The following is a 14,453-nucleotide window of genomic DNA, read 5'->3' on the forward strand; positions in this document are numbered from 1 at the left end:
AAACTCTTGTTTACATAAAATATTTAACATTTCTTTTTTGATTTAAAAGTTTATAGTAATGTTGTTCATTAAAATAAATGTTTTATGAAATTTTTTTAACTTTAATCTTATGAAACTGTACGGACGTGTTGTAAACTTCCACTATTGCAACGTTTTCGTTCATTTTTTAAAAGAATCTAAAAAATTTTTGTAAGTATTTTAGCAAACATTGTGGATAAAAACATCTGATCAGCAAACGACTCAACAACGTCAAAGAGTCGTTGAACAAAAAAGAGAAAGTATGAATTAACTGGACAATAAACACACACACAAATATGACAAAATATCAGAAAATAATTCTTAGCGTCAAAAACGCCTCTTTTAATTCGAACTAATTCCTTTCTGAAAGAAACACGAAGTTAAACAATTTTATGTACATAAAAACTTTATATACTTTTCATAAACAAAAATTTATTTTTCAAAACTTTGAGTTATGTCAAAAATAAAATACATATGTCGAAATAACAGCAAATAAGTCCTATCGTCAAAAAGCAAAGCTTTTTACGACCTAATCTTCTACGACATAAATGTCACATTTCTTTCTAAAAAAAACAAAATAATATACTTAAGTTTTACGTAAACATATATATACTTTTCATAAACATATCTTTTCATAATTTTGCTTGCACGTTTAAATATTTTTAATGATAAGGTTTTTGTTAGATCGTAAATACTATAAATATGAAAAAATACTATAAATATGAAAAAATACTATAAATATGAAAAAATACTATAGATATGAAAAAATACAATAAATATAAAAAAATACTACAAATATGAAAAAATGCTAATAGTAACATCGAGCAAACTTTAGAACTTCAAAATGCTTAAACACTATATGCATGAGTGCATAAGACTAACTTTAAAAGAATATTTATTAATTAATACTTATTTTTGAAAGCAGCTGCAAATTTGGTTCTTTTGCTCCTACACCCACGCCAGTCAAACATAATTCTTAATAAGCATATAATATGCGTGAATATCAACCAAATAATATATGCAGATAACATATGCGTGAATTTATCAACCAAATTTATGAAAGCGGGTTGGCGAAGGTTGGTAAAAGTGGGTGGCAATCATTTTTTAATTTGAATGATGATTTGTTTTAATTTAGAAATAAAAATTAGTTATTAATTAAAAGTGCAATCATTGAAACATATATTAAATATACAAAATTAGTTATATACATAAAGTTATTTGGTTATTAAACAAGTATATATTAAATATATAAAACTATTTGATTAGTATTTAAACATTTAGTTTATATTAATTAATTATCTTATTTAATTTCATTTTAATAAAATTGAATTGAAATTAAAATATATGAAAAAAATTTATCATCACCAGAAACACGCATTTACGTTGAATATTTATTTAAAATCCTTTCATGCGTACAGAAATATTAATTAAAGACCTGGAAGTTCTTTTTTTTTATTGCTACCGCGCACCTTATTTGTGGAATAAAATAGTGTTGCCTAATTTTGATGTCAATTTCATTACCCATTTTAAAAAAATAAACTCAAAGAACTCGTGATAGTAAACTGGATAACATAATTATTTATTACTGCATTAAGTATTTATACATTTAGATATTTTAAACAGCATTTAGGTTTTTGTGCCATTATTTATTTTTATATGTATGTATGTATGTATGTATGTATGTATGTATGTATGTATGTATGTATGTATGTATGTATGTATGTATGTATGTATGTATGTATGTATGTATGTATGTATGTATGTATGTATGTATGTATGTATGTGTGTGCGTGTATATCTATATATATATATATATATATATATATATATATATATATATATATATATATATATATATATATATAATACAAGCGTCTGCGCGTGCGTGTGCATGTATGACTGCATGATGGAAATAAATAGGCAATCCCTTGAACATAATTACTTGACCGTTTATTTCAATCTCGACTAAGAAAACTCAGCGATCTACCAATCCTTTCTATGATTGTTTAAGTAATAGAGAGTATTATTTCGTATGAGTTCACAAAGTGTAATATATTTTATTAAAAAAAAAATCACTTTCATATAGACATCTTTAAATAAGGGTTTAAAATGTTTTGAAGATATTAATAACATTTGTTTTGAAACATTAAATTTTGAACAAAAATGTTATACAGTTACTAAACTGTGTTAAGCCATAGATTTAATGGAGAATTTTATTTAACTTACGCCGTTAAATCCTTAAATAAACTTTATTTTTGTTTTGCAAACAAATTTTTAATACTCCAACACTGCGAACTTGTTTTTATTCAAAAAAAACACACACACACTTAAGTTTTTTCTTATAATCCTTTATTCTCCATATTCTTCATAAAACTACATTAAATATTGAAAGTAATTAATACTTACAAATTTATTAAATTAAGGTGGGTTTTTTAAATTAAAGAAGAAAAGATTGATTAGCAATATTTTTTGTAAACTACGCAAAAGAACAGTTACTTGTAGTACTCTGCGGAAGAGAAACTAAACAGTGAGGAAAAGATCAATTTGTAGACAGACAGGAGAATGGATACAAGTTCTTAAATTGTTTTTAAATAAACTATAATATAAACGAAATTCTGTCAAATCAGCTGGCTGGCCAGTGGTACAGTTTAAACATACGTTTGCTGGTAAAAACGTGTTGAAATAAAAACTTAAAACTATAAGGTGTGTTAAATATTGCTCATTAATAAATTGTACAATAGAATAAAATAAAAAAGGAGTTATGGTCTTCTATATGTTACTTTTGTTGCATGCATTATGGATGGTTGCATGCAACACGAATGTGAAAGGATATGTTGATTCGGTAAGATTTCGTTAATACTATTTTTAGAATACTGCGTACAAATCTGTGTGTTTTTATTGTTCTTTTTAATCCCCAACCAATAAAGTTTAAAAATTATTTTCTGGTATTATAATACTTTTGTTAAAAACACTTTTATTACAATATGTTGAAAATGATGGGATCATGTAAATGATCGTTGCGTTTCTGAAAAGTTTCGCGGCATTTAGCTTATTTTCAAATTATCCCGGTAAGAAATCAGCTAGCGACTAACTAGCGATATTCGTACATGTATTTAGCCATGAGGATAGCTAAAAAAGTTAGTGATTGGCAAGCAAAAGTTCGAAATTTTTATGTAAGCAAAAGTTCGAAATTATTAACTCGTATTTATACCATATACTTTATAAATTATTTTACTGTTGCAAGTTTTATTTATTATCTTATATACTTACTAAAATCGCAGACAGCTTTGTAAACCTTTACACATCACGCGCTAACGTATATCAACGTGTATAAATGCGTAAACACACTAGTCAATATCGTTCGCTTTTTTAGCGAACGATATTGACTAGTACACTAGATTTATATAGTACACTATATTTGATATAGTTATGTTTTGGTAAGTTATAAAGCTATGGTATGTAGCTTCTAACATGTTGTTTTAAAATCACTAACTAAAAACCCGCGTTGTCTATATAAATACATTGCGCTTAAGCTATAGGTGGCTGTTTTCACATAGTTGCTATAGAATTTTCATTACATAGTAGCTAGCGACAAAGTTACAATATGTAGCTTACGATATATCGTATTAATATCGGTAGTTTAAAATCTAAAATATTTAGATAGAGACATGTCGTAATAAATTTGCAATGTTATAAATTCATTTATTACCATAAATATAATAAACCCAATGCTAAAAATTGAATTTTTCAAGACTTTATAGGCGAAATGAAGCAATAATGTTAGAAAAAAATTGCTTAAAAACGCTAAATAGCTAGCTGATCGCCAGCTAGTCGCTGGCTCATTTCCCACCAGATACACTATCCTCTAAATCTAAATGAACGCATGTTAAAGTTTATAAAAATGTTACTACTCTAATTACCATTTAGTTTTGATATAAAAAAGTAAAACTGAAGTAAAATATAGTGTAAGCAGTATGTAAAATAAATATATCCATTAAAATACCAAAATACCAATAAAACTGCATAAAGTAAAAATATGTTTTAATTCCAAAAAAAAAAAAGAAATTTTTAAGATTATAATATCAAAAGCGTACTTATTTATATCTTGATATTTGATTAGTAACTGATTGCATTTATATTGTGCTTGATAACCTCAGTACATCTAAGTGACATAAATTGTCAATTTAAACTTTTTTTATTTGTGACCAGGCAATTTAAAGTTTCTGGTACAACTTTTGAGCATTTCTGAACCTACCATACAAACGTACTGTATAATCAGGTTGCGTCCACATATTCTCAATAGGATTTAGGTCAAGAGGATGATCAGGCGATTGCATTACAGAAATTTTAAATGAGTTGAACCATTCTTTAACAAGTTTTAATGCGTGTTAGGCAGAGCTAGGTGGTAGCGCGGCTTAGACCGCTACTCCACCACTCCACTACATGCCAATTTTCCGTTTGGTAGCGGAGTTGAGAAAAAACTTTTACTCAAAATATTTGATAGCGGACTAAGGTCGCTACCCAAAAAAATTCAAAGCGCTTTTCTACAACTATTTAAGTTTACCAAAAACAAATTTGTTGAAATTACAAACGTTTACTAAAGTGAAAGGAAAGTGAAACTTTTAGTATATTAAATTTTCCAGTGAAAATGAAAATAATCTCTGATGTGTGCAATTTGATTAAAATCTTTTGAAAAAAGCTGCATGAGTTCTTTATATAGAATGCCTGCTAGTGGCCCAATGTAAACACATTGGCCAATGCGCAGAAGTGTGGTTGGGTGGGTGTGATACGCCCTCCCCCTCCTTATTTAATCAATATTTACTTTATTATTCGGCAAATTGAGACCTTTATGTACCTTCAATCGGCATATTAGAACTTTTTTTTAGACAAATGTTTGCAAAATTTCGGCAAAACGGGACTTAGACTATTTATCTCTATTCGGCAAATGGGAATATTTTAGGACCTTTTTTTTTTTTTTTTGTTGTAGGCAAAACTCTTACGGCACCCACGACCCCCAATTGACACCTACTCGCGCCGACCTTATAAATAATATAGTATATACTTATATAATTGATTAACTACATTGTGCGTATATATGCGCTAATCTAGACTTTTCTATCTTCTTATTAAAGTAATCTTTATACAAAGATGAACAACAACTTTTAAAAATACAATTGCAAAATAACTTTAATTTTTTTTATATTGATAAATTATAAACGATGCAATGTATTCCATGCTCTTGAGATATGAAATTTCTTTATGTAAAATACTCGTAACTCTCCATACTTTTACTTTCACTTTTTCAAACCATTTTTTTTTTTAACGGTAAGATTATTTTGATTGTAATTTTTACTCTCAAAAACAATTTCAAATTTCAAGAGTTAAGGTTGTCAAAAGAAACCCAAAATATTTTAACTAGGTTTTTTTAATTCTCAAGTTGATGTAAAAACTACAGACAATAGTCAAACTATATTTGTGCATTCTACCAGTTTCATTTAGTAATCTAGAAAATATAGTGAAAGAAAGTGAATCCTGATCTTGTTAACTTGACGCTTTGCTTGTTCGAGGAAGTTCGAGAAAGTTGCAATGATAATATAGTTCTACAAAAGTATCGTTGTTATGTAACTCAAAAGATAAACTTGCTGGCTTGTTAGTGTATCTAAACACTACTATGTTTGAACTTAAATTTCAGACTTTGTTTTCAAAGCCAGCTGCAAAGGCCCATTAGGTATAGAATGCTCTAAATATGAGGATTATGATGACAAATAAAATCAAGCAAACCCTGAAATTGGCAATACCAGGGGTCACCCTTTTAACTTCCTGCTATGAAGTGTTAAAATATTTATCAATTAAAATACATAATGTTCTATATTGTTGTATATGAATATAACAATCTGAATTTCCTATAATGTTTACATTTGAACGGTATTTCCATTCTTTTGTGCATGTCTATTACAAACTGCCAGTTGTCAGCTACATCTACCACGAATATAACACGATGGACGATACAATAGATAGAGATGCATGGTTAAGGACTTTTTTCACGTAATCAACACAGAAAAAATTAGATTTCTAGCCAGAATCCACCATGACTCACTAAATGGATGCTTGCGACATCAATGTATTTTGAAAGGGTAAGACCTTGTCCAGCTCCGGTCAAAATTTTTATGCGTTATATTTTTATGTTGTAAACATATTTTAAATGACAAAATATATTTATAAAAAAAAAATTCATGCTAAAACTTACTAAGAAAAATTAGCAATTTAAATTTAATAAAGTGTAAAACACTAAATAAAGCGTATTTTATATCATTTTAAATATCAAAAACTCAACGCGGGAAAAGAGGACAGAATTTGTTTTCTTTTGCTTTTTCAAAAAAATAAAAATTAAAAAGTTTATGGTAGCAAACTAGAAGTGGACTAGCGCAACTATTTTTATGGTAGCAAACTAGAAGTGGACTAGCGCAACTATTTTTAAAGTTTGATAAAGTAGCGGAAGAGCAATCTCTTGTTTCCGCTGCAAAGTAGCGGAAGAGCAGTCTCTTGTTTCCGCTGCAAAGTAGCGGAAGAGCAGTCTCTTGTTTCCGCTGCAAAAAAAAAAACTTCTATCAGTTTTGCAAGATGAAAAAACAAAAGATAAATTTTGAATAAAGATGACTGAAAGAATTTTTAACAAAATTTACCTTTCGCAAAACCGATTAACTTAAATAAATTCTAACAAATAAACATTAATTAAAAGATGCCAAAAAACTTTACAAGCTCTTACTACAAGCAAGTATTTATTATTGTTGTTCAAAAACTCGTTTTCACGGATCTAATAAATCTTTCTTTAACGTCGATATTCTTAAAGACTTTCTTCAAAAAGATTTGTCAAAATATATATATATGTATATATTTTTTTTTTAGTAACAATAGAACAACATTCTGGCTGGATAACTCATAGGTTTTAATTGATAAATAAAGTTTATTTCATTGTATATAGCTTTTTAAATAAATTACATAAAAACAAAGTTACTTGTTGTACCTATCTTATTCTTCTGAACCTTTCCAGGCCCAGTGGTTCTTTTGGAGCCATTAGATTTTTTCTGCTCGGTCAGTGTTTATTTATAATTTGAGTTAATTAATTGGTTTACCATTATTTATAAAAATTTTTTGCTAAATATTATGTCCTTTGTAGTATGTATTCTACATATTCTTATGCACAATTCGTGCAAATCATGATTTTTTTTAACGAGTGCAAAATAAGTGGGCTGAAAGGAATACAAATGATCGCCGTTAACGATACGAAAAATACTTGATAAACTATTTAAAAATAATTTTCTTCGATTCAAAAAAGATTTAAATCTTCTTCGTTTTCCAAAGCAATTAACGGGTGATGCGAAAGTTATCGGACAAAATAAAAACGTCAATAACTTATTTATAAATAAAAAAAAAAACTACTATTATATTTTTTTTAAATAAAGCATTTATCTTTTAATAAAAATATATTATTTTTTATATGAAAAAACACCACCATCTGCAATTGATCTCAATTTTGCTCTGACGCCTTTTATATGCGACTGTAAAAAGTTTAAATCAATTTCTTGTAGTTTTAGTTTAATGCGATTAATCAAAACTTGCTCTGTTGAAGCTTGCCAATCTCCCTAGTAAACCTTCTGTGCCAAATGTCCCCAAAAATTTTCAATTGGTTGTGCTTGAGGCACATTTGGGGGATTGAATTCTTTATCAACGTAATAGACATATTGGTTCATCCAATTTAGAGAATCTTTAGAATAATGAGAACTTGCTAAATCTGGCCAAAATAAATAGTTAAAGTCTCCATGATACTTGTGAATAAATGGAAGAAGTCGTTTTTCTAAACATTCATTAATATAGATTGATGAGTTGATCGCTACAGCCTTGGAAGTGCGAAACAATGGCTCGGACATACTACGGTCAGATATGGCTATCCACATTAATAATGTTTTTGAAAATATCTCTTTTCCTATAAAATGAACACTTTTCTGGGCATGTCTTTTTGTTGTTTGTGTAGTATCCAGAATTTCCAGGCATGTTGTCCCCTGCAAAACAAAAGTATTTTTCGTCATCGCTGACTAGAAGCGATTTTGTGTTATAAAGTTGGTTAACTAGTTTCCTGCTTCTTTTCTTTGCCTTTATTTGTTGTTCTATAGTGTATTTTGGAGTCTTTTCACGTTTTCTATATTTAATATTCATTTTTTTTAACTGACGACCAACTGTCGATTGATTTACATCGAATTTAATACCTATTTTTCTCTGACTGACCCCTTTTCGATTGTTGACAAGTCTCGTTAATTCGGCTTTCTTTTCTCTAGTCCAGGATGTCGGACAACCAGGGTGCTTTCTATCAGAAAACGATTGAACAGTTTCAAGTCTTTTTAGGCTATCATATATTGTACTTCGAGCAAATTCTTCCTTTTCAAAATGATTTACGATTTTTTTTTTTTTTATATTAGGTTTATTTACAAAAAACATTTTTAGTCGCTTTCGAAAAGATTTTCGTTCAGCTGCATTTAACCTCATTTTAAATAATTGTGTTTCAAATAATAAAGTTTATATTTTATAGAACGTTTATGCCTACGCATAAAAGCACAAAAACTAATTATTATGCTCAAATAATGAAATTAGGATTTGTCCGATAACTTCCGCATCACCCGTTATTATCGTTACATCTCAAATAAATTTTTCTTACCTAATAAAATTCATTGAAAAAGAACTTTTATATTAAAATCATAAACATTAAGTTTTTAAAATAAGCGAATCTACGATTTTACCTTATCTTAACAAAGAATGGTTAATAAAATAAGCTAAAAGTAAGGGGGTCTTGTGATTTATCCTCCTCCGGCTAATTGCCATATAGAGGTCACATACCTAGGCCCACGAAGACAAGTTCAGCTCACTACAGAGCATCACCACCCGCTTTGCTGACCAAGAGCAAGCAAGCTTAAGAAGAACGAAGTAAGTTAGAGTGAAAGTCATGAGAAGTCGAGTTAGAAAAAGAGCATAGAAAGAGCGGACAGATATTACACTGGATGTTAGAATGAGCGATTCATACTATTAATTAGATTACTTAATTAATGTATATGTATAAACGTAATCATTATTGCTGATGACGTTTAATTATACTTAACTTAAGTTTATACTTAACATAAAATAAAAGTAGTATCTATCACACGTTATTAAGTAACAGTGCTAGATTTTTATTTATATCATCCAAACTTTCATCATTTTTGGCTTGCAGTTGAATCTTTTTTAAGCTTTAATTGTATTAGAAGTTTTATCTAAAACAACCATATCGATTACTACAAACTTACCATATGTAGATATTAAATAGAGACAGACTTGCCATTATGTTATAAATAGCCACTAATTATCGTAATAATAATAAAAATGCTAGCTAAAGCGCTGTAATGTGCACACAGCACAGCTTTTTAGTTAAAAAGCTGTGCTGCAAAAAAAAAAAAAAAAAAAAAAAAAGCAGGCACAAAGTTACGATATGTAGCTATCGATATATCGTAACAACATCGCTTGCTAAAGCTCTATAATATGTAGCAATCGACTAGTTATAGATTTTTCGTTACGTTGTATTTGGCTACATACCTACGATCTGTAGCTATTGATACATCATAATCATATCGTCAGCTACAAAGCAGCAATATGTAATCATCAACTAGCTGGAAATATGTCGTGATGTTGTAGCTAGATACAACGCTACTATATGTAGCTAACGATATATCGTAGTAATATTTATAGCCGCAAAGGTGCGACGTCTAGATAGAGATATGTCATAATAAATTTGCAACGTTATAAGTTTGATTATTATCATAAATATGAGATCGAATACTTAAATTCGAATTTTTATGACGTAAAAGACAAATTGAAGCTACAGTTTGAAAAAAAAAAATCGCTAAGGTTGTTATTCGCCTTTTATAATTGAGCTGATAAGAATCAGCATGATGTAAGTCAAAAAAAAAAAATTGAGTTAAGTTAATATTTATGATTACAAGGCATCATTCGGTTAAATTTGATTACCGGCTCAATCATAATTTAAGTGCTCGACTAAATGGAATATAAAACATATACTTAAGATTGATGTGATCTCTACTGCAAAGTTTTGCGTCAATATTTATTATTTTCACAAATATTTTAAGTTTATCACTATACTAGCAAAATTATCTTTGCTTGGTGTTAAAGTTTTTATTTTGAAAACACTAGCATTAAAAAAGGAAAAAACGAAATATTAATATGGTGAGGATTGAATGCATGACGTAAGAATAAAAAATGTTATACGGTTAAACAAAACGGCGTAAGAATAATAAAAGTTTAAACGATTACGATTAAACAAATAAGTATACATTATCAAACTCATTTTTTATAAATATGCATTTAAAAAAAATTTAATTAAATATACAGGTTTTTATTTATACAGGTTTTTATTTCAAATTTTGTTTTATAAAGTTTTCTACAACCATGGTTTTGCAAATTACAAATAATTGCTTCGATTCGTTTAAAATTCTGTATTAAATGCAAACATATCTCAATTATAAATAAAAACTTGCGCGTTACATACGAGTCACAATGTTGTTCTCTTGTTATCATTAAAACTAACAATATTTTGACCTCTTCTTTTAAAAACAAATCATTTTAAGAATATCAATTGTGGCATATTATAGGTTCAAAGGCAATTTAATTGATTTAAAGGTTTTACCAGCCCCTAAAAAAAAGCACTTTAAAAATTTTTTAAAATCCTTTGTCATTTTATTATATAGAACTCATTACCCAGCTATAGGGCCACCATATGAAATTTTGGAAAAATCAGGACATCATGTCTTTTTTAACTTGTCAAATCAGGACAAATATAAATAAGCAGAAAGTCTAAATCAGAACAAAAGCTCGTCACACTAAAAGTGAAAATGACAAAAAATACAACATTAAAAACCAGCTTTATTTTACATTTTTGTAATGACTACAAGAATTATTTCTTTTCTTTGCTTTTAAACCAGTCATATTTTTCACTAGAGTGTACTTTTTTCAGAAACAACTGGTCATTTTTTATCTTTTCATAGAACTGTGAGCAATTGAGATCAATATTTAACTTACAAAAAAGCAAACTTTTCACAGTAGAAATTAGCAAAGAACCTCTTTCAGGAGACCAAATATTGTTCATCATTGAAAACACCCTTTCCACAGCAGCTGAAGTTCCAGGAAGACTGAAAATGTATTCCAACACCAGTGAAAAATGTGCTACTGAAATGCCCTTTTCTCCAAAATGTTTCATCATCAGGACCCATTTTTCTTCACAACTCATATCATCAGATTTCCAAGTTTCAGAATTAGTTGACAAGTATGCCTTGACCAAAACAACTTCATCAAATAGTTCATCAGTATTTATTGCTGAACGTCCAATTTTTCGGTTAATTCTTTCTGCAGCTTCTTCCAACTCTGGAAATGTTATTGCACTGTTTTGAATCCACATGAACTTTTCAGCATCAGCAAAGCTATCTTTCCAAAGGTCAATATAAGAAAGACATCTCTCGTAAAAACCAGTAGATTCTTTTTTGACAGCAATTTCGTCAATAATTCCGTCTTCAAATAGTTTTGCAAGTATCTTTTTAGCTTCCAGTGGAATAAACTTATTCTCAAATCTCTCCTTCAGATTATTCTGCAATACTTTTATCTTATTAACAATATCACATGCACTTGCTCTTGTTTTTTCAATTCTCAGAATTGTTTTGTTGAATGTCTGAAGCTGACCATGAACAAACCAAAGATACATTTCACCACGTTCATCGCTAAAGAACTTACTAATTATCACTGGAGATTACTCTTGAGAACAGAAGAAAGATTTTAGTCCCGCAAAGATTTCCAAAATTCTCTGAATTGCGGGTAGTAGAGAAAGGAATCTTGTGCCTCCATGCTGCAAAACTCTCTTGTAGTGAACATCAGCAAACTCGCAGAATTCTTGCAGTTGAGTAACTCTGACAGTGTAGATGTGAAAATATTTGTAAATTTTTACCACAAGAGCTTCAACATCAATTGGTAAAACATCGACAGCCGTTTGAATGCAGTTGTGAACTATGTGAGCTCCACAGCCAATCCCAACAATCTCTCGACCAAGAAACTTTTTCAACCGACTGTAAACATTGTTTTGTCCTCGTCTTTTCACTCCACCAAAGTTTGTGTTGCAGTTGTCACCGCAGAATCCAATCACTTTCCTTGATAAATCATGGCTATTGATGGCAGATTGCAGTGCATTGCACAAAATTTCTGATGTTTCACCAGGTACATTTTGAAATTCCAGTAATTTAACTTTTACTCCTTGATCAGGCACAAAATATCTAACAAGGACAGGAAAAAGTTTCAGTTCATTTCGGTTAGATGTATCAGTTGCAATGGTGATGAAAGTAGCTTTCTTCAACTCCTCCTTAATTTCTTCAGAAATCATTGGTAGAATAACATTGAGAATAATAGCCTCACATTTTGTTCTTGCAAGTCCAAACTTTGGTTCAAAAAGTTTTGAAATTAATTTGGTAGAGCAATCAGCAGTTTTGAAGCTCTAATCATGAATTGCAGTGTGAAAAGCAAAAGTAGCTTCCTTTGCTGCCAGAACTAGATCTTTATCACTTAAACTATCAGTCTTGAAGAACGATGTTATTGATGCAGAACTTGCTGATGCTTTCAAAGCATTTTTGTGTCTCTCCGTTGTTAAATGCTTGGTGATGTCTGTCCTTCCACCATTTGCAACAGAAAATTCAGTCAAACAATCTCCGCATCTAACTTTTTCACCACTTTCATAAACTTTCTTCAGAAAAGGAAATTCATTCTTCAGAGTTTCATTAAAATGACACTTTCTTTTCGACAATTTGACTTTAATAAGGGATTTTTTTTTACTTTAAGTTAAAGTAAAAGTTTAACACTAAAAAACCCTCTGTCACGAAATAGAAACTTCGTAAAAGTGGAAAGTACCAAACCAGCAAAAACAAAAGTAAAGTACTGCCTTATCATGTCTGCTACCACTGCCATTTCTGCCAGCACTGCCTAAAATTGCAAGAAAATAGTAAAAATTAAATGGAGAAGTTGGAGTTGCCAAGTCAACATTTTTCTCTTTGCTTTATTTTTTAGTTTTTGTCAAAATGATATTTTTTTCTTTTTTGTAATGGTTTTTTAAAATCAGGACATTTTGGCACCTGATCAGGACAGTCAGGACAGACCCTTCAAATCAGGACAGCCCTGATGAAAATCAGGACTATGGTAGCTCTACCAGGCTAGCACATATACATTGGGCCAACATTTTTAAACCATCGCAAAAGTCGGCTGTTTTTCTGACGCAAATCCAAAGTTAATGTCATGTGTTTAGCTATCATATCAATGAAAAAATTCCGACACAATAGAAAACAACTAGCACTGTTACATTAGTCCAACGTTAAAAAAAACATCGCAAAAGTTGATTTTTTTTACTATCTAAATCCAATGTGTAAATCTTAGCGTTGATTCAATGCATATGGATCAACATTGATCTAATCTATGTGACCTAACGTTTATTCAATATGTATGGATCAACGTTGATCTATTTTATACAACCTAACGTTTGCGAGAGTAAATTTATATAACTTAAAAAAATATTCTGCTAACCTTGAAATATTGTGGCGAAATGATTTTCGGTGCCAAATAAAACGGGGTTAGCTTTTTATACGGCACCTCAGAGAAAATCTGACTCAAAGTAACGTATACAATAAGTTTATGGGGCTCTTGCGAATTTAAGAAACTTTTTTCTTTCTTTGCAATGTAAAGTAATCAGTTTTCTATGTTAATCAGTTTCCAACCATTTAAATTACATGGTTGGAAAGAAGTTGAGTCAAACTAATTGGTGCAAAAAACCTCAAGGTTTAGTTATAAAAAAAGATACAAGAGAGTAAAGTTCATAAAAATTAAGTGTTTTTTGACAAATATTTGACGTTTGACAAGATAAAGTGTTTTTCTATTTAAAATTGAAAAACACTTCCTTAAAATCATTTTTAGACAGCAAAAAAGTAAAATTAGCAAAAGGTTACTAAATCTTTCTAATCTGTGGTTTAAAAAAGGTTACTACATCATTCTAAATCTGTGGTTAGTCAAAGATCATCTGTACACTTTTTTCCAACATCTGTATTTTTTTTATACTCCATCAAAATCTTTTCCAATATCATCTAGAAGTTCAATGATCCCTAACAATATCTTTATGAAAATGTATATAAATCTAGGAATTTTTTTAAAAATCTGAGTGTAGATCTGTGTAATGGAACTGGGTGGATAAAACATTAAAATTAGTTTATTTCTATCAAATTTTCTTTCGCATTTATTGTCATGTTAGGTTATTTATACAATTACAAACTGATTGAATGTATAATTTGATTGAATTTTAAAATTTTTCGAATTTA

At 29.4% G+C, this 14,453-nt stretch overlaps 1 protein-coding gene across 2 annotated transcripts in view; it reads left to right on the plus strand.

Annotated features, from left to right (window-relative positions):
• The first annotated feature begins 2,294 nt into the window (after positions 1-2,294).
• Positions 2,295-14,453, plus strand: part of LOC100208285 (uncharacterized) — a 96,393-nt gene continuing 84,234 nt past the window's right edge. Inside the window, exon 1 of one of the 2 annotated variants that reach the window (XM_065820190.1) lies at positions 2,295-2,860. In XM_065820190.1, the coding sequence (XP_065676262.1) occupies positions 2,780-2,860 (81 nt within the window). In that variant the 5' untranslated portion in view covers positions 2,295-2,779. The remainder of the gene's footprint in view (positions 2,861-14,453) is intronic. The other variant, XR_010644322.1, reaches the window with a different exon arrangement.

This window comes from Hydra vulgaris, chromosome 15 (assembly GCF_038396675.1).
Source record: "Hydra vulgaris chromosome 15, alternate assembly HydraT2T_AEP".
Taxonomy (NCBI): Eukaryota; Metazoa; Cnidaria; class Hydrozoa; order Anthoathecata; family Hydridae; genus Hydra; species Hydra vulgaris.